The sequence below is a fragment of the Gossypium arboreum genome, chromosome 12 (assembly GCF_025698485.1).
Source record: "Gossypium arboreum isolate Shixiya-1 chromosome 12, ASM2569848v2, whole genome shotgun sequence".
Classification (NCBI taxonomy): Eukaryota; Viridiplantae; Streptophyta; class Magnoliopsida; order Malvales; family Malvaceae; genus Gossypium; species Gossypium arboreum.
Window position 1 is genome coordinate 111,490,186 of NC_069081.1, and position 17,809 is coordinate 111,507,994.

The 17,809-nt window shown below is 35.0% G+C and overlaps 4 protein-coding genes across 8 annotated transcripts; 3 read left to right on the forward strand and 1 right to left on the reverse strand.

The window, feature by feature from the left end:
• Nucleotides 1–1,564: 1,564 nt before the first annotated feature.
• Nucleotides 1,565–3,723, forward strand: LOC108476510 (inositol polyphosphate multikinase alpha-like). The gene is made up of 2 exons (XM_017778725.2): nt 1,565–1,714; nt 2,615–3,723. The coding sequence occupies exon 2, from the start codon at nt 2,643–2,645 to the stop codon at nt 3,558–3,560; it is 918 nt and encodes a 305-aa protein (XP_017634214.1). The 5' UTR covers nt 1,565–1,714; nt 2,615–2,642; the 3' UTR covers nt 3,561–3,723.
• Nucleotides 3,724–4,843: 1,120 nt separating this feature from the next.
• LOC108478622 (germin-like protein subfamily 3 member 4) lies at nt 4,844–5,917 on the forward strand. Its single transcript, XM_017781093.2, has one exon. The coding sequence runs from the start codon at nt 4,999–5,001 to the stop codon at nt 5,653–5,655; it is 657 nt and encodes a 218-aa protein (XP_017636582.1). The 5' UTR covers nt 4,844–4,998; the 3' UTR covers nt 5,656–5,917.
• Nucleotides 5,918–5,941: 24 nt separating this feature from the next.
• LOC108479427 (uncharacterized) lies at nt 5,942–11,461 on the forward strand. Of its 3 annotated transcripts, none has more exons than XM_017782008.2 (12): nt 5,942–6,326; nt 6,409–6,531; nt 6,616–6,739; nt 6,981–7,114; nt 7,196–7,340; nt 7,814–7,992; nt 8,063–8,303; nt 8,510–8,608; nt 8,838–8,983; nt 9,159–9,266; nt 9,590–9,678; nt 10,592–11,461. In XM_017782008.2, exons 1-12 carry the CDS (start codon nt 6,258–6,260, stop codon nt 11,100–11,102), a joined length of 1,968 nt encoding a protein of 655 aa, XP_017637497.1. In that variant the 5' UTR covers nt 5,942–6,257; the 3' UTR covers nt 11,103–11,461. The 3 variants fall into 3 exon arrangements, with proteins under 3 accessions (XP_017637497.1, XP_017637498.1, XP_052879067.1); XM_017782009.2 differs by having other exon boundaries at nt 6,421–6,531; XM_053023107.1 differs by lacking the exons at nt 5,942–6,326; nt 6,409–6,531 and having other exon boundaries at nt 6,623–6,739; nt 6,967–7,114.
• On the reverse strand, nt 11,314–17,420 carry LOC108479426 (respiratory burst oxidase homolog protein C-like). Of its 3 annotated transcripts, none has more exons than XM_053023105.1 (12): nt 16,512–17,420; nt 16,265–16,421; nt 16,129–16,177; nt 15,913–16,026; nt 15,407–15,832; nt 14,950–15,333; nt 14,762–14,857; nt 14,532–14,647; nt 14,327–14,372; nt 14,168–14,241; nt 12,440–12,996; nt 11,314–11,633 (listed from the first exon to the last, which is right to left on the reverse strand). In XM_053023105.1, the coding sequence occupies exons 1-12, from the start codon at nt 17,080–17,082 to the stop codon at nt 11,524–11,526; spliced, it is 2,700 nt and encodes an 899-aa protein (XP_052879065.1). In that variant the 5' UTR covers nt 17,083–17,420; the 3' UTR covers nt 11,314–11,523. The 3 variants fall into 3 exon arrangements, with proteins under 3 accessions (XP_052879065.1, XP_017637495.1, XP_052879066.1); XM_017782006.2 differs by having other exon boundaries at nt 14,327–14,429; XM_053023106.1 differs by lacking the exon at nt 12,440–12,996 and having other exon boundaries at nt 14,327–14,429.
• Nucleotides 17,421–17,809: the final 389 nt, after the last annotated feature.

Here is a 17,809-nt window from a genome sequence, read left to right on the forward strand (position 1 = left end):
ATGAAATTTATTTTTAAAAATAATGTTTTTAAATTTAAAAATTAATTAAATACTGACATGTTATCCACGTGATAATTCATGTGTATGCTACGTCATGAAGTTAACAAACATTAATTTTTTTATTCATTTTGAATTGATTTGAAAAAAATTGCATGTTCAAAATTTAAAGAAACGAAAAATTAAACGAAATACTAAAATAACTTTTATGGTAAAATTGAGTGCCAAAAAATTACATTATATTTAGTTCATTGTAATAAAATAGAACTATAATATAATGGAGTATAATCATTAATTTAATTGTTTAGTTGAATAAAATAGAATAAAACTATTATTCTACCATTTTCTATTATATTTCTAGCTTTTTCACATAATGTCTTTTCTTTCTAATTTTGAAAAATAATGGTAGTTAGTAATTTTTAACTTAAAAAATAAGATCTATTTTTATCTAATAAATTAATAAAATATTTATTATATAAGTAATATAGCTTAACTATAAATAAAGAACAAAAATATTATTTAAATAAGATTATCATTATCAATAATTTTTATTTATTAAAATAATACTTCATATACAAATAATTTGATATTTTATAATTATTAATTTTAAAATGTTAAACATTTTTTATTGAAAACGTTAACCATTTTGAAAATTCTATTATATATAAAAATTTCCTCCTCGCTATTACAATTTCGACTTAATTTAAATTACTAATTCTAATTTCACCTTATAGTAATCATTTCAATTTTTATATCTAAATCATTTATGTTTAAAGTTTTCTTCCTAAAACTTAATGTTGTAAATCAAACAATGAATTTATTTACACTTTCAAGATCGTTAATCAATAGATAAGTGCTATAAATTTTCAATACAAAATTTATACAAATCCCTTTAAATATATATGAATTTGAGACTTACTAACATACTCGGTAAGTATAAGAAATTCCTTCAATTAAAATGTAGTTAAGATAACATATACAATAGAATAAAGTACAAGATAAAATAGGATCACTTGAAATATGTCTTCAATGCAATCTTAATCCAATCTTGTATAATTTAAGAAATCTTATTACTTAATACAATCAAATCCTCAAAATATATTGCTTCAAATAGATTATACTTCAGAGATAAACTATCATATTTCCACAATACAAACCGAACTTATAGCCCAAAAATTTGTTTAAAAATTATTAATTTTAGACACAATAAGTTATAATATCTGTCATAGTGTTAGTTACAATAGCCACTTTCATTGATACTACGCAACATACTTAAAATAAGCTTTCCCCAACAATATTAATATTCATACTATATAAAATTTTAATATATGTTTAATTTTTAAATCATGTAAAGTTAATTATACCAAAGATGAAAATATTTTGGAACTTAGTTTTTTCAATTGGTGGTCTGTCGTATTATTAAATAATTTATTTATTTAGTTTCCCCAAAAACAAATCAACCTTTCTGGATTATTTCAGCTGAAAAAGGAAGGGAACTTTGGGAATCAAAATAAAAGATTTAACTGTTTGACTTTTATTTTTATTTTTTTTAAAACTGCCTAACCTGCACGTTCATACACTGGATTACTTCAAAACAACGGCCTCGCTCGGATCCTCTCTCCTATTTTCAACCTGGATTTAAATGCAACTCACTTAAAATTAATAGACACTTGTCCTTATCATATTTCAACCTCCCAAGGCCTCCATCTCTCCCTCCGTGAGTTATTTTTTTGGTGATCTCTTTCAATTGTGCAGATTTTCATTTCTTTCTTTTTGTTTTTTTTTCTTTTTTGGGTTCGTACGATTCTTGGTTTTTTTTTTTGTTGGTACAAACGATTCTTGGTAGTTGATATTAGCTAAGGTCTCCAGGTTTTCGATTAGTCGGTTAGATTCTAGGATTGGGATTTCTTGAACAACGATGTGATTCTGGAGAGATTAGCTTTAGATCTTAAAATATGTAGCCCATGTTTTATTGATTTCTTTCCTTCGAATTTTGGGCTGTTAAATACATTGAATGGGTATTAGCATCACAAAAGAAACAAAACGCCTAAAAACAATGCTATTGCATTGGTACTGCTTTGATGAAATCTGCCTTCATTACTAGCTTAATTGAACTTGAATTTTGGCCAAATATCCCTTTGTTAATCTGACTTCTTTATGCACTTTTTTTTGGGTTAAGTGGGGCTGGTGCTGAAGAGTGTTTGTATAACATGCGAATAAAGTTTCTCTTTTAATGGTTCTTATTGTAGTTTAGAAGTTTAAGACTTTGTATATGTATAAAATAAGTAGTGAGCTTTAAACAGTTTGTACAACTTGAAGGAGACAGTGTTCTCTTAGGAGTTGGGATAGGTTGTTTGCTGCTCATTCCATTTTAGCTGTCTTCCACTTGCATGATCTACTATCTGTAAATGTAAGAAAATGTCTTTTATCTATGCCTTTTATGAAAATAACTCCTTATCTCTTGAGTTGGTTTCTAAAAGTTCTATCCTTGAAGCACCTTTGGGGACTGGGTTCCTAATTGTTTAAGAACCAAATCGATTGACATTCTGATGGTCGTTTTTCAATTTATGAGTAAATGGAATACTAAGTGAAGAATAAATTTCATCTGTGTTATCAGCTCGATTGCACATTCTAGTTTCTACAGCATGCTTAAGGTCCCAGAGCATCAGGTTGCAGGTCACCTAGCCATTGATGGAAAACTTGGTCCCCTCGTAGATGATTCAGGACGTTTCTACAAGCCTCTCCAGGGTGATGGACGTGGTAACAAGGAGTTGGCTTTCTATGAATCTTTTTCTTCTGATACACGGGTTCCAGAACACATCCGCAAATATTTTCCTGTTTGCTATGGCAGTCAACTTTTGGAAGCATCAAACGGATCTGGCTTGCTCCATCACCTTGTTTTGCAAGATATAGTTTCAAGTCATCGCAATCCATCCATCATGGATGTTAAGATTGGTTCCAGAACATGGTACCCTGAAGCATCTGACAACTACATCCAGAAGTGCCTTGAGAAGGATAGAAGAACCACCACTGTGTCCCTAGGCTTTAGAATAGCTGGTTTGCAGCTATATGAGGGAAAGGAATCAGGATACTGGAGACCAGGAAGGAGGGCAGTCCAGAGTTTTACAGTGTATAATGTCAGATCTATTCTTAGAAGATTTGTTTCATCAAATTCTTCCATTGGTAATGAGAGCTCTGATTGTTCGTTTGCTCCTAGCATATATGGTGGTTCAGCGGGGATTTTGGAACAATTATTGGAGCTGAAAGCATGGTTTGAGGATCAAACGATTTACCATTTTCATTCATGTTCACTTCTCATCTTGTTTGATAAGGAATCTGTTTCAAAGGGAAGTACTCCAGTTCCTGTAATTAAACTCATAGATTTCGCTCATGTTGTGGAAGGTAAAGGTGTTATTGATCATAATTTCTTGGGTGGACTCTGCTCTTTGATAAAGTTTGTTTCCGAAGTTCTCTCTGATTCAAAGGAATCCTTAATCAAAGATTGTGTGGAATCTGAGAAGCCAGGCATTTGTACCGATAATGGAAATTGCCAACAGAGTTAAATTGGAAGGACACCGTTTCCAGAGTTCTTAGTTTGTTTTTTGCTCTGTTTTGAGTGTTGGTTTTTTTTACCCGGGAAAATTGTGATTTCTTTCTTTTTGGTTTAGAGATCGATATTTATGTTTCAATAAAAATTTTCAGAAATGCAGATCCCTTTCTCTTTAACTGTATCACTTTTTGGCATGGTATTAGACATTCAATTTATTGTTCCTGGAGATTGATAGTGGTGGAAAGGCTAAAAGCCAATAGATGCTTCACTGTGATGGAATGCTGTCAAAAAGGTTTTAACAAGCCATGACGGTGGAGACCTCTAAGTATGATCCACGTATACCATAACTTAGTCGCTTTTTTTTCCCTTTCCTGTAAATCAATGCCACTTTCGTTTCAACATCATTGCTATGGTCCATTATCTGTCAACACTATTAAGTTTGCTGGAATGCCTGGTTAACAGGTACTAGCAATGTTTGATATGAAAGTCTGCAATATGTGTAAAGATTTCCATCATTACAATGCGATGTTCCAGTAGCTGTTTTGCGATATATAGTCTTTTATCATTGATGTTTCACTACAATTGTCCATGTTAACACATAAGGGCATGTGGATGGTTTTTATTTAGTAGTAGAATCACGAGTCATAAATAATACCTACTCAACATAGAACCGAAATATATTCGAATTCATATCAGAATGAATTTAAACAAGACCTCCAAATGACATTGGGCGATCAAGGCACCATGACGGTTTTATAATTAGTTTCCATTTCATGGGGCCAGGTTTGACTTGAATGGCCTCTAAGTTACCATGATTAAGAAACTGTCAATAACAGAAGGAATAAAGGACATAAAAGAGTAAGCTTTAAGGTTTAGCTTAAAGTTTAGGACACCAAGACTTAGTAACGCCATAAGTGTCTAGATATAGTGCTCCCAGAATTGACTGCACATCTTATTAAAATTGTTTCACTACCAGTGCCCACAAATTATAATTAGACTCATGTCATGTTGCTTCTGCAAGTTGCACTAAGAAGGCAAAGGCTGAGGTTAAGGCTAAGACCTTCGGCCTAAAGCTATCCTGTAGACTCTTTTTCCTTTCCCATTATGGCAAAGAAAAGTTGCAGAGTCAATTAACATCTGAATCATGTTTAGACAAGTTGAAAATATTGGGCCCATGCCAGAGTTTGCTGTTGTTTTCATGAAAGATTGAAGGGAATTATCAGAAAAGAAGACCCATCCTAGTATTTGAAGCATAGATAATCTTTTCTTTAAAGCAACGGACTTCTTGAAATGAAATCCATATGAAACCCAGTAGTGAACTCCAAGCCTAAATGAATAACTTTCAGTTCTTCCAACCTCTAAATGTTATTATATATACAAACACTGCCAATAAAACAAGCTGACATCCATAGTTTCATAAAAGAGAGAAAAAACAGAATAGAAAACCAAGTATGAATCCAACTCTTGTTTTCTTCATCATCATCTTATGCAGTACTTCCATCAGCATTTGCCTAGCAGATAATGATAATCTTCAGGATGCTTGTCCGACCAACACGACAGTTACACGAATGGTGTTCATAAACGGTTTCCCTTGCAAGAACCCTTCAAGCATCAGTTCTGCAGATTTCATGACATCAAATCTAAAACATGCTGGAGATACAGACAACTTTCTTCATTCCTCAGTAAATATAGTCACTGCTGCAGATTTCCCAGGCCTGAACACCCTCGGCCTATCCATCGCTCGAACCGACCTCGATCTGGATGGTATGGTAATGCCTCATTCTCACCCCAGAGCCTCTGAGTTATTCTTTGTTCGCAAAGGCATCGTTCTTGCAGGTTTCATTGACACCAACAATACTCTCTTCGAGTCCTTAATCAATGAAGGAGATGTGTTCTTGTTTCCCAGGGGCCTGCTCCATTTTTGCATGAACGCTGGTTATGAGCCGGCCATTGCGTTCTCTGTGATGAATAGCCAGAACCCTGGTGTGGTGAGCATTGGTGGCGCCGTCTTTGAGACTGACAAACTACTGATAGATAAGATTATAAGAAGATTGATCTCTGTTCGGGGAACAAATATGGCTAACTTTTCCAAAATTCATATCCAGTAAAAGCCTTGGAAACATGTGTTTTAAGTACATGGTTTTTCTACTGCATGAGGTCAAAAATTGCAACCTGTGATTTAAAAAGTGCTTAATTATTTGAGTGATTTGATGTTTCACTTTGTAGAAAAGAAAGTTCTTTCTTGGGAATCTGCCTTTTAGTCGATGTATAGTATTAATTTTCTCTTGTATTTAGAGTCATAATTAATGTCTCTAAATCTTGATTTGTTTGAAATGGTATTGTGTTGAATAATGATTTTTTAAAGAAAAATTTATATATTCGAAAAGAAAATAATTATGTAAGAAAATATAAAGTTTATGTAAAATGAAAAGAGTTTTGATAAAAATATCATCTCATATTTGGTAAATAAGTTATATTAATAGAGTGTTTTTTTTAAACAACTGAAAAAGAGGGGAAATGCGTAAAAAAAGAAAAGAAAAAAGAGAGAGCCATATTTTTAAAACCAATAAAATTCAGGCGGTGAAACAGAAATATTTTATCCTCTGTATAAAATAAAATTTCAAAATCGACATTTCGTCAAGCAATATTACGCGCTAAACCATAGCTCCGAAAATCAACTGAAAGAAGAACCGAGGCAGAAGAAAAGTCAATGGTTCTCGTTTGTTTTTTGCTGGATCTACGAAGCCTCTCGCCTCCATTGCTTAGAGACATAAAGCAGGTAACCGATCGCACAACCTGAAAATCGGAATTTGCTTTAAATTGAATCGATCAATTAAGAAATTTAGTTGCGATTTTCGCAGTCACTGTTACAGATGGCTAATTTCTACACTATTTCATCGAATTGGAGGAATAAATTAGATTCTCTCAGAGATAGAATCGGTTTGTGCTACGTCATCAAAAACCGCATTTCTTCTTCCGATGAGGTAACACGTTTTGATTTAATTGGAGATTCCAATGGATGAGATGTTTTTTTCAATTTCGACTTAAATCTGATGCATTGTCAACAGCTAAAGGTGGCGTATGGTCCGAGAGGAGACTATAGTCTTCGTGATTTTCACCATGCTGTTAATAGTTTGCCCACCGATTCGTTTTCCCCTGTGATCAATGAGTCTGGATCTATCTCTTGCTACGGTCTAGCTCTCTCTCTCTCAAGATGCTTTGGTTAGAAAACTGGAAGTGAAATGAAAAATTTATTAGGTTTTGATATAAATGTAACGACAATTTTCAAGAGTTAAAAACTATAAGTTTCGAAATTTCAATTTTATGAAAGCAATATATCGAAATCAATGTTACATGTTATTTATTTATTCATTTCAAATCAAGTATAATTTTGTTTGTGTTTGCTGATTTTTCCTTAGATTATATTTAGCAGATATGAAACTTGCAAGTGTTTTGAGTGATCAAGTTCTATATTCGTGGGGAGGAAGAGATATCGTGCGAAAAGTTATTGTGTTGAGTTCATGTTTACCTGAAACTGTAGACTCTGCCCTGAAAGAAACTCTTACGGTGAGCAATATATTACCACAGTTGGGATTTGTATCCCTTTGGTTTTGTTGAAATCACTTTCAACCTCGGTTTTCTGGCCAGGATGCTGCAGATAAGTGTGTTTCTGTCGAGTTCATTTTGCTTGAGCAAAGATCAAACCATCTTAGTGATATAAGGGCGAATATCAATACCTTTTCCAGATGTATATCTGATCTTGATAACTGCTCCTTTCAGTGCTGCCTTCCAGGTTACTCTTCCCCTGCATGTCATTTAGAAAATCGGCTCTAAATTTCAAGGTGTTTTAAGTTTTAACATTTATGATCAGCTTTAGAGTTCAACAAGTCTTTAACATTTATGATAACAGATTCAAATTAAAACAAAATATGGGACTTCTATCTTCGTAAGTGTCTTGAATCACCATTATGCTTGCTGTGGTGAAATTGAAGCTTGAGTTGGAGGCAAATGCATCTTTCAAAGTCTTGACCAGGTTTCACAGAAATATTGAAATCCTTAAAACTGATTGAGGATTTCGTTTCAGGCACTGTCATTGTTGTTGAGCTATTTTGCATCTTGTGCTTGAACCCTGATTTCAAAACAATTGTGTACTATTGTTAACAATTTCAAGCTACATCAGATGTTTAGTAGGTTAAGCCAACTGAGACACTAGATTATCGTATAAATATGTAAACCTTTGATTTAATATTTTATCAACTTTGACAGAGGTCAAAGTATTTCATGGCTTGGTGAAACGATGGCTACAAGATCTAAGGGATGACATGGAAGAGCCATTGCAAGCTCATTTTATCTTTAATAGTAACCTTGCAGGTTCGGTGAAGCAGATATCCTGCAATTTATCTGCTTCTGTCAATCATATAATTGATGGATTCAACCCTTGTAAGGTACTCAACATGTATCTTAATTCAACCCTTTAGCAAGCAGAATAACAGTCCTTCGATCCACTACCTATAGACATGCAGGTGCCATGGTGTTCCATTGGGCAATTCAGAAAAAACTAGGATTGAAAGGCCTTCTTGTCAAGTCTCTGGCCATGAACTTGGGACTTTTGATGTGATTCAAAATTCTGTGAAGGTTGGAGAAAACGCTATCCTATTTATGCCCTCTTTTCAGAGCTCTATGAAACTCCAACAGGCTTCTTCACCTGTCAACTTCAATATAATAGACAGAACCAACTTAGGGTCTTTGAGTGAAGGTAAATCTCAGTATGAAGTTCGTTTTGTCATCTTTGTGGATATCTTGCAGTTATTGCATCTTTTAAAAGGATTCTTGGTTATTAGATAATTTAAACTGCTGGTCCAGGCAATTTCCCTGAAATATAGGAGCTTGATGGAAATGCTGCTAGTATTTTATTTATACGATGCCTTGGTTCATATTCTCCTTTATTGGAATTCTACACAGGACTTATATTTGGAAATCCCTATTTTGTAACTCCATCGGCTTCTCCAGAGATAGAAGCTGCTTCAGATGAAATGGATCAGCTAGAATTGAATGCTCAAGGTGCGTGGAAGTCCTTTTGTTTGCTATCATTCTGCAATGTAAATGTTTAGTGAGTTAGTTTTTCTGTGATTTCTGACTTTGCCTTAATTGCAAACTTACCTCGAGTTTTAATACCATTAGAAGTTCTTGTTATATACAATTGTGAGAAAGAATTTTAATGTAAACTGTTCTTCCTTTCTTTTCAACCTTTTTATTATTTCATTTTCCTGATCCAAATACAATTTTTCAGTTTTCAAAGGGCTTTGCAGTGCTCTACATTCAATGGATCAAGGCTTGATATGCTCTTCAAATTGCAATGTAGAAACTATGAGGGAGGCGACATTCAATTGCTATTATATTCTTCAACCTTCAGATAATGGACCAATGCTTCTCAGGGTGCACATTAATCTACTTCATTATTAGTTGATGTTCTATCTGTTCATTTCTAAATAATATTTGTAGTCCGGTATCTTCATTGTAATCCAGTAATCCTCCAAATAACTTTTTGCTTCTTGCGAACAGAGTTAAGCTCAGCTGGTAACTATGTTGTTTGATGTTTTAAAACTTTCAGCGCCTTGCTGGATCAGAGGAAGTCTTGCCTTTTTCTGACGTCAATCGATTTGTTGCTCACTCAGTGCCTAAGGAGATTGAGATTTCCATTCAGTCCTCCTTATCCAAGGTAAAAAGTTTTCCTTTGACGTTTTTCTTCAGTCCCCGTTCTTTTATTTGTTTAATTTCACGTTTGTTCAGAGCCAATGTTCTTTGTTGTTCAAGCTCCATAATACTCACCCCCGAATCTCAGCAACTATAGTTAAAATATTATGTATGAATATCGAGTTGTGCCACTTGGATTTGGTATGGAAGCTGTAAATACTTTCGATGTATCATGGGATACAGCTGCACTCACACACTCTATGTTGTTCTTACTTTTGCCAAGTTAGTATTTGATTACTGGCATGTTCAAATTTTGCTCCAATTTCGTGATTTTTGACTCTTTGGCAGTTGGAATCAAGAGACTACAGTCCAGTCCTGTATGATAGAGGTTTCCATCAAAAACTTAACTTGCTTGTAAAGGAAAGCTTACAATTTGGGTAATCTCACTTGCATCTTCTTCGAACTGCCCATATACATGGTCATTAGAAATCTAGGTTGTTCCGACTGTTTAATTTTTTGAAGTACTCATATTCACCTGGTGCATATTTGGAGATAGATATAGTGGTATGACCCTCCAAAGAATATAGAAAATACTTAGAAAAAATTTGAATATATTCGTATCCAACGCTCTCTGTCTTAACATGCTTAGAAACAAATGCATACATGCATGCATTTGTTTTCCCCATTTTATGACTCAAGATCTTTTCTCTTTTTATTTTTCTCCCCCACTTTATTCGTTGAAGATTTCTAACAACTTCAGAGTAGATGGCGAGTAATTATCAAGGCCTAATAGTGGTTAAAGATCTTTTCTGTAAACATTCAGATCATAAATTTTAGAAAGAATAATGCCTTATGTTAGTATAATTTTGTTTGCAAGGAAAACGAGGTGGGTTTTACATTACATGGATACTAGAAGATTTCATAATATTGCCTCATTTTCAGCAAAGATCTTGTTTTAGATCAGCTTCCTGCCTAGAGTGTTACTTGGAATACAAAATTTGTTAATTTTTTAGTATGTTTGTGTTGCAAATTGCTGTTATTATTGCATTATTCGGATAATTGATTTTTTTTTTATTAACACCATAACATGAACTAATTCCTTTATTTTCGTAACTATATATCTAAGCTTTCTCAACTCATCACTTATGTTATCCGGACCTGGTTGAGTACCGGATAAAAGTATGAGTATTCATTTGTATTTTTGTATCAAAATGTGTATGGCATTTTTTTAAAAGAAAAACAAAAAAAGTTTAGGTATTACAATTCAGCATTGAGTGAGATTGAAGGGTGAATGACTGAATGCTGAATGATTTCTGATATTTTGTTTCATTGATGACGTGAATATTCTAGGTGTGTAGCTCCTAAACGGAATGATGCAACATGTGAACCAAACCCAACCAACCCTGACTCAACCGAAGTGAATGCACGACCAATTTCATCAGTCGGTGTCATGGTAGTATACGATGAGATGTCACAGCTAGATCAAACAGCTGAAGAACGCAAAAAACCAACTTCAATTGCTGAAGAATGGGAGCGGCTAGTTGCCAATGAAGTTCCGGTCAAGTATTCTCCCACCAAACCCAAGTCAGGTCAATCGGTTATACTTCTATCCTCACCGGACAACAGCAAGCAGCTCGATATAAACACGACAAGGATACTAGAGAGGCTGGAGTTGCCAAGACAGTTAAAATCAAAGCAAGGCTCTCCCGGCAACAACAGCAGCAGAATCTTAGATGTTGCCAACATGTCAATGAAGAAACCTCTGATCACTTTCCAGCCCAATCAGGCTGCTGATCAAGGCGTGACATCAAGCCAACTAATCAGGCCCAGTTTTCAGAGGCTAAAACGAAAACACAAATAAAAGGTAGAGCGCCTAAAGCCCCTCGTTAAAAAAGAGCATGTTTTGATGTGCAAAGTGACTATGGGTTACGCACAAACGCTTACGTGCTTTCTTCTCATCAAACACCAGAATCTCTTTTTAAATCTCAATCGACCAACGCACTATCGTTTGTTTGCCCTCAATTGTTTTCAACAGAAAAGAAAGGCAATTTTTATATTGAAAAAGAATAGTATGAACATGCGAAAATTTTAAATTTATTGGATTAGAAAACTTGGATGCAAGATTACAAAGAAGAAAAGCAATTTGTAAATGGAGGGGTCCAAGATCTTTGTACAATTGAGAGACACAGTGGGATGAAGGTGCATGTAACTGTCTCTAGAGTCTGGTGAGCTCCAAAGCATTTCTTTTTTAGGTTCTCCTTATCCGGGACCCTGGCATGGGATTAAAAGTTCTCTTTATGGAAATCAAACTTGGTGGACGTCTTGTGGGAGAAATCTGAAGCTAGCTGGCGAAGGTCTTTTGTCAGCGCCGGTGCCCCACAATAAAAAACCCCTGCCAATAACATTCCGCAACGTTATTGTCCGATTATTGGTTGTGTTGTTTATCTTTATCATGAAAAGCACTAACATCCCATGCGAATGTAAGAAGCAATGTATTTTTGAATATATCAACAAATCACGTGATATTCATTTGTTAAAAACAATGTTAACTTGACCTTTAAAAAAACAGTGTTAACTTTATATATTTTCACAAAATTTTGTTGATATTGCATCATATGGTTGTTCTATACACTAATAAAGCATTAATTTACATATTAATAATATAAAAATATAAATCAAGCTTTTTTAAATAAAATATAAATTAAGTTATTAATTATTATAAATGTGAAAATATTTATTTGTTAAATAAATATTTATATTTATGAAAAATCATAGTAGATATTAATATCATAGTTGTAACAAGCAATGGCAACACAGTTGCTAATATTAACCTTTTTGCAAAGTATATCTTTTGTTCATTTTCAAAAGGTATATATCTTTTTATTGTTTTTTAGACAAGGGACAAAAGAGCTAGCAAAACATTGCTTTAATGAATAAAGCAGCTAAATAAAAAGATAGAAGATAATGGAGTATCTAAAGTTAACAGTTAGAGGAGATCTTTTTAAAAGCAAGGTGATTTCTTCCCTAACTCTTTTAACTTTATCAATTATTTCATGTAAAAGTATGTTAATTAATTCCATGTTAAGTTATAGGCTTATAGCCATTGATGTAAGCATTTTTAATTAGGTCTAATGTAGGATAATATCTAAGTGTATGAAAAAGAAAACAAAGGCTTGGCGAAGTGGTGGGTGAACGTACCCACTCGAGAGTTGTTGTGATTGACAGCAATGTGCTTGTAGACACTGCGCCAATTAGGCTTGGCGAAGTGGGATTTTACTCTCGTACCAGAGACGATGTCGACCCCATTTTTAGCATGATTGAGTGATTGAAGCATAGTAATGAGAGCCGAGCGAGCATCGCCTTCTTCGTACACACTTGTGCAGTAATTATGAAGCTCGATTACATGGTTACGGTCCATTTCAGCCACTTCATTCATTATCCCTTTGAACCAATCGAAGGAACCTTGTTCCCTCGTCACCCAATAAAAGTATGCCCTCCTTGTCTTGAAGTTTTCTTTCCTTTTTGAACTTGGTGATGTAGAATTCGTTTTATTAACCCCGTTTCCTTTCTCTATACCACTACTTTTCTCTTCTTCTTCCTCTTCTTCCATGGCCCTGATGTTATTCACTATGTCCTTCACAATGCTAATCATGGGGGTTGCTCCAATCCCCAAACCCACCAACAAAACCACTTCGTATTTCTTGTAGTCTTGTGCCGGTGCTCCATATGGTCCATCGATTAACACTCTTGGGAAACTGTTCAAAATCATCAATCACATTGAAGTGTATTACATTCTCTTTCTTAGCATATTACTTGTCACGTGAAATTCACAAGCACCAAGCGCAGAAAATGACATTTTGATTACACTTTCCAGTTTCCATTGTTTTAAAGCAGATAGACACCATGTTACCAATTTTTTTCTTCATTACCAAACAAATGATTATTAGTTCATAATTCAGAGTTTTGAAATTGTTGTCTTTAGCTTTCTTAGGAAAATCCAAGTTTTCAATGGCCTAGCTAGAAGCCTAAAGCTGAAATTTATATTCTTTTTTATGATCTTGATGCTGAGATTCTTGTCTTCTTGCTTATAGCCGACAGATATTTAATAAAAAAAGAGAGAGAGAGAACTAATGAAATATAGAAGTCATTTCTGATTTCATATGGCATATGGCATCACATGTCAAGGAGAAATGACGGAAAAAAAAGAAGAAGAGAGATTTCTAAAGCAGCCAATGTCAGTGAGCATGAACATTGACCACCATTCCATAGTAAAAAAAGAAAAACTAATTAAGATTATTAAATTAAAGTTTGGGTTTTAAATAAAAATCTGAATTGATCATCGACTTCCTTATTAAACTATCTTTTGTGCTAATCAGAAAAGATCATAAGGGTCCATATGTGCTGTAAAAGAAGCGCAATTATGAAATGGAGTGGGGCCAGATTAGTTGTGATGGGGTAAGGTGAATTATTATCATACATTACCTTCATCAATTATCTTTTATTCTATCAAACAAGAGACTGCCAAATCTCATTTCTGATTAGTTGCTAGAATTTGCTTGCTTTTCTTCAGCCATTGACAAGCATTAATATGTGTTGTAAAAAAATTGAGTAAAATTATTTGAAAACAATCACAAGTTAGGTGTCATGATTCTCTAAACAAAGCATAAAAAGGAGTTGTATAGAACAACTCCTATTCAATCTGATTAAATTAATAAGGTTTGTTGACCTAAATAATGCTTATCACGTATGCAGCATTAACCCCAAATTGTTTAAGCCTAAAGATCGATATTAACCTTGACTCCTTCAGACATGCCTTACATCACGTTCTTCTGTTTATTCTATTTTCTTCTTTATTTTTTGGGGTTACTGTTGTGTTGGCCATGTTTTTGTTGATATAAAATCAAATTGCCAAGTTGAATGACTTACTCTGGGATGTTAGTTCCATGCACGGAGTCGGCTCTAAGGAGGCCACTTTTTCCATTAGTAGGTTGTTGACACACCTGGAAGCACAATGTTAGTTGAACATAAATCCCTGACAGGCGACAGCCATTGACAATATGTTCCAAGATGGTTGTTGAAACATACCTCCGAAAACACTGTCCTGAGTTGTCGAGTCCAGTCACCAAGTGTCCTAATATGCACACTTAGATAGTCATCTCCGGGAGCTGAAGTAATAGAAAAGGGGTGCCTGTTTCTCATGTGACAAATCAATGTCATTTTAATGAAGATCAGACAAAAAATGGTCATTAGTTACTGGATATGTTCTGTTTTGAAGGCCAAGGCAAATTACCATTCAAATGGAGACACTGCAGCACAGTTGACAAACATGTATTGTCCACTTTTGTATCTAAATCCATGGGGCCTTGACATTTGAAGTGCCAATACATTTCCAGGATAAACAGCAACCTGTAAATTTTCTACGACATATTAGGAATCCCCAATTCGAACCCGCAAAGTTGTTGAATGCCACCTGGGGTTAAACTTGAGTTCGATCATATGTAATCATGATAGATTGCTTACCTTTTGTATTGTAACAGCCTTGATGCTTGACCTAAGCAGCCTTGTCAATCTTTCACATGAATAAAGAATAATTGGAACTGCCAAGTACATCCAAGTCTGTCCATTTCCAATAAAAATGAAATTAGTTTTGGATAAATTAATATCAATTACCTTAACAGAGATGTTTGGGGATTTTGATCATTGCTTACCGTTTTCTTGTACCATTTCTTGGTCAAGAAGAGCTTAATTCCATGTACAATAAGGAGAGTGTAAACAATGACAAACAGATGGTGGGAGTACCAGAAGGCATTGAAGCCACTTAGTTTCTTTAGATGCTTTGGGAGGTTGATCCGACCCCGCCTGAAACACGGTGCCGCTAGCGTGAATGCAATGGCCATTAAAATCACCATTAGTACCCCAGTTATTCCTTCAACGTGCTCCACAAAATGCCAGTAACTTTTGGCTTGTTCACCAAAATATTGTTCCATTGGTACATATTCATCAGGAGTGGCATGAAGCAGGCGAGGGAAATCACATGCTAAATGGGCAATCCCATGTATGGCAACCCCAAATGCAACCCCCACTGCTATAACCTGCAATATGTTGAGAGCAATCAAAACAAACTTCATAGTTCAACTTAGCTTATAAAGACATGTTCTTTGTTACCTTGTGGAAGTTAAGGTTATCATCGAAAGGAACGACAACGCCTAGTTTCGTCTTGTTTCTTAACCAGGTGAGGGTGTTACGACATACCGGTAGCAGTATCAGTGCCATGTTCAGTTTAATTGTCTCAGCTGCACCTTTGGCAAAGCAAACACAATTCCCCAGTACTTTAAATACATCTTCCCTCCTTTGATATTCGATGTATTTGTATGCAAACAACCCACACATAACTGCAATCCATAAAACCATCACCCAAGCTCTCTGCCAGTTATCTTGCAAGAAATACTTGGTGTTCCTGCAGAATCTCCTAACTGGATTACCGTCATATGTAGGCTTAAGCTTTTGGCTTAGCATTTGGCTCAATTTCCGGCTTTCGCCTCGTACTGACTGGTTTGGTGCTTGCAGCAGAAGCATTTCTAAGTTGTTTATCTGTTTAAAACATAAGATTTCTGGTTATGGAATTGAAGCTAAAAACCAAACAAAAATTGTAAGCAGCGCTTGAAATTTACCATGATGTACCCCAGGCGGTCTGGGTCTAATTCTTCCATAATCAAAGCTGCATATTCCTCAGCTTGTTTCTGGATATTTGAGAGTCTGTTTGCAGATGCACTGAGACTAATAATCTGTAAAAAGTAAATCAACATTTCAGAAATATATCAGGTTCTTGGTAAATCTATCAACATATTACTTTTAATAGCCGCAAGCAATTGATTCATATGCCATACTTCTTTGACTTCTTGTTCTGTTATTCTTCCATCTGCATCTTTATCCACCCTGCATTCTATCTTGCGTGAATCATTTGATTTAAGACCAAACTCTAAATAAAGAACTTATGTAAGAAACCATAATTAACAACTTTACATGTCGAAGAAAGTTTGAAGGCGAGCATCGAAGCTTTGATTCGAGATCTGATCCCAAAACTCTTTCAGATGAGCCTTATCGATGGAATCACCATGAATTTTTCGTTTTCGAGCAAGTGCATCGAACAACTGCAGCGCAAACTCCTTAGACTCCATTCCTGCCATTGATTTTCACTCAAAAATTCTCACTGAACTAAAACACTTGCATATCATAAATACTCAAAAAAAGTTGAAAGCAATCTGCATACCTATGCATTCGCCGAACCGGGAACGAGGCAAAACTCCATTGTTGGAAGCAGTGATATCATCAAACCGCTTCTCAACAGCCTCCCATCCATGTCCACATTCATTCTTGCTAATGAACTTTAGGCCCATGAGAGCATGAGCCGCTGCGGATTTAGTCCGATCGAACCGAGCTGGCTTCTTGGAGAAAGATGTCAAGCGCTTGAGTTCGTGTCCCACCTGCCTAATCTTGGCCGAAGCATTCCTCACCACGTTAGATTTCTTCTCCAGACCTTTAGCCAGCAAACTCAGCTCAGGATCTTCCTGCAAATCACCACCATTTGCAGCCTTTACGCTCTGAACCGCCACCGAATCGGCAGTAACATCGAGGGTGATCTCAACGTAACGGTCGTCCTTGGAAGAGCTGGAGTCTGGAATGTTAAAGTGGGCAGTTTTCTTCCCTGCTGCAACCTTTTTGTTTAATGGTCCGCTCAATGGACCACTATGGGGCACTTTCTCGGACCCTAAAACATCTGTATCAGAGTAATGATGTCGATGGTGGTAACGGTCTCCATCCTCAGAACTCATTTTCTCCATGTTCCTCGATTCCCAATTCGCCAGTACAATATTTTCGACAGCTAGATATGATATAGCTATAAACAATCTGAAAACTGGAAGAAAACGAACACAATATGCACAACAATTCCAATTTGCTTGGCCTGTTCTGAATATATATATATTATTTCTGGGTTCTGCAGGTTTTATCAGTATATGTATATATAGGGCTTGAGCTAGAGAAATGAAAGTTTGACCAGGGAATGATCAATGTATTCCTTTGTGACGGTTAGATGGGTGCGCCATTATCATCAGACAATGACTTGCATGGGCTTGATAGTAATCTCCATTTGAGCTTGAAAACAAACTCGTTAGATAAAAGATGCAAATACAGATAAATTATATTATTTTATGGACGATTTTGTTATTTTTATATATTTTACACAAATAATAGTATTTGAACTAAAGTTTCTATAACTTTCAACAATCTAGTATTTATTGTAAGAATTAAATGATAAATTATTTCATTTTTCTCATCATAATATTTATTGTTTTAGTGTTCTTTAAACCAAAAATTTACTAAAAAGTAATCAATTACAAGCTGCCATGTGGCATAGAAAAACAATATAAATATCAATATGAAGAAAAGAGATATAAGTTGAAAAAGCAAATTATTAATGTTGATAGGAATCTTAACTCAATTAACATTACATTGTTGGAATTTAAATGTATAAAAATGCATTTATCTGGAATTGTGGCTAAACTTTTT

Bases quoted from the DNA above. Each gene is read 5' to 3' on its own strand.
- LOC108476510 (XM_017778725.2), top strand. From the start codon at position 2,643: ATGCTTAAGGTCCCAGAGCATCAGGTTGCAGGTCACCTAGCCATTGAT.
- LOC108478622 (XM_017781093.2), top strand. From the start codon at position 4,999: ATGAATCCAACTCTTGTTTTCTTCATCATCATCTTATGCAGTACTTCC.
- LOC108479427 (XM_017782008.2), top strand. From the start codon at position 6,258: ATGGTTCTCGTTTGTTTTTTGCTGGATCTACGAAGCCTCTCGCCTCCA. The intron at 8,304-8,509 runs GTAAATCTCAGT...AATTCTACACAG, and splicing joins CTTAGGGTCTTTGAGTGAAG to GACTTATATTTGGAAATCCC. The intron at 8,984-9,158 runs GTGCACATTAAT...TAAAACTTTCAG, and splicing joins ATGGACCAATGCTTCTCAGG to CGCCTTGCTGGATCAGAGGA.
- LOC108479426 (XM_017782006.2), bottom strand. From the start codon at position 17,082: ATGGAGAAAATGAGTTCTGAGGATGGAGACCGTTACCACCATCGACAT. The intron at 14,430-14,531 runs GTAATTTGCCTT...CATGAGAAACAG, and splicing joins GCAGTGTCTCCATTTGAATG to GCACCCCTTTTCTATTACTT. The intron at 12,997-14,167 runs GTAAGTCATTCA...GATTTTGAACAG, and splicing joins CATGGAACTAACATCCCAGA to TTTCCCAAGAGTGTTAATCG.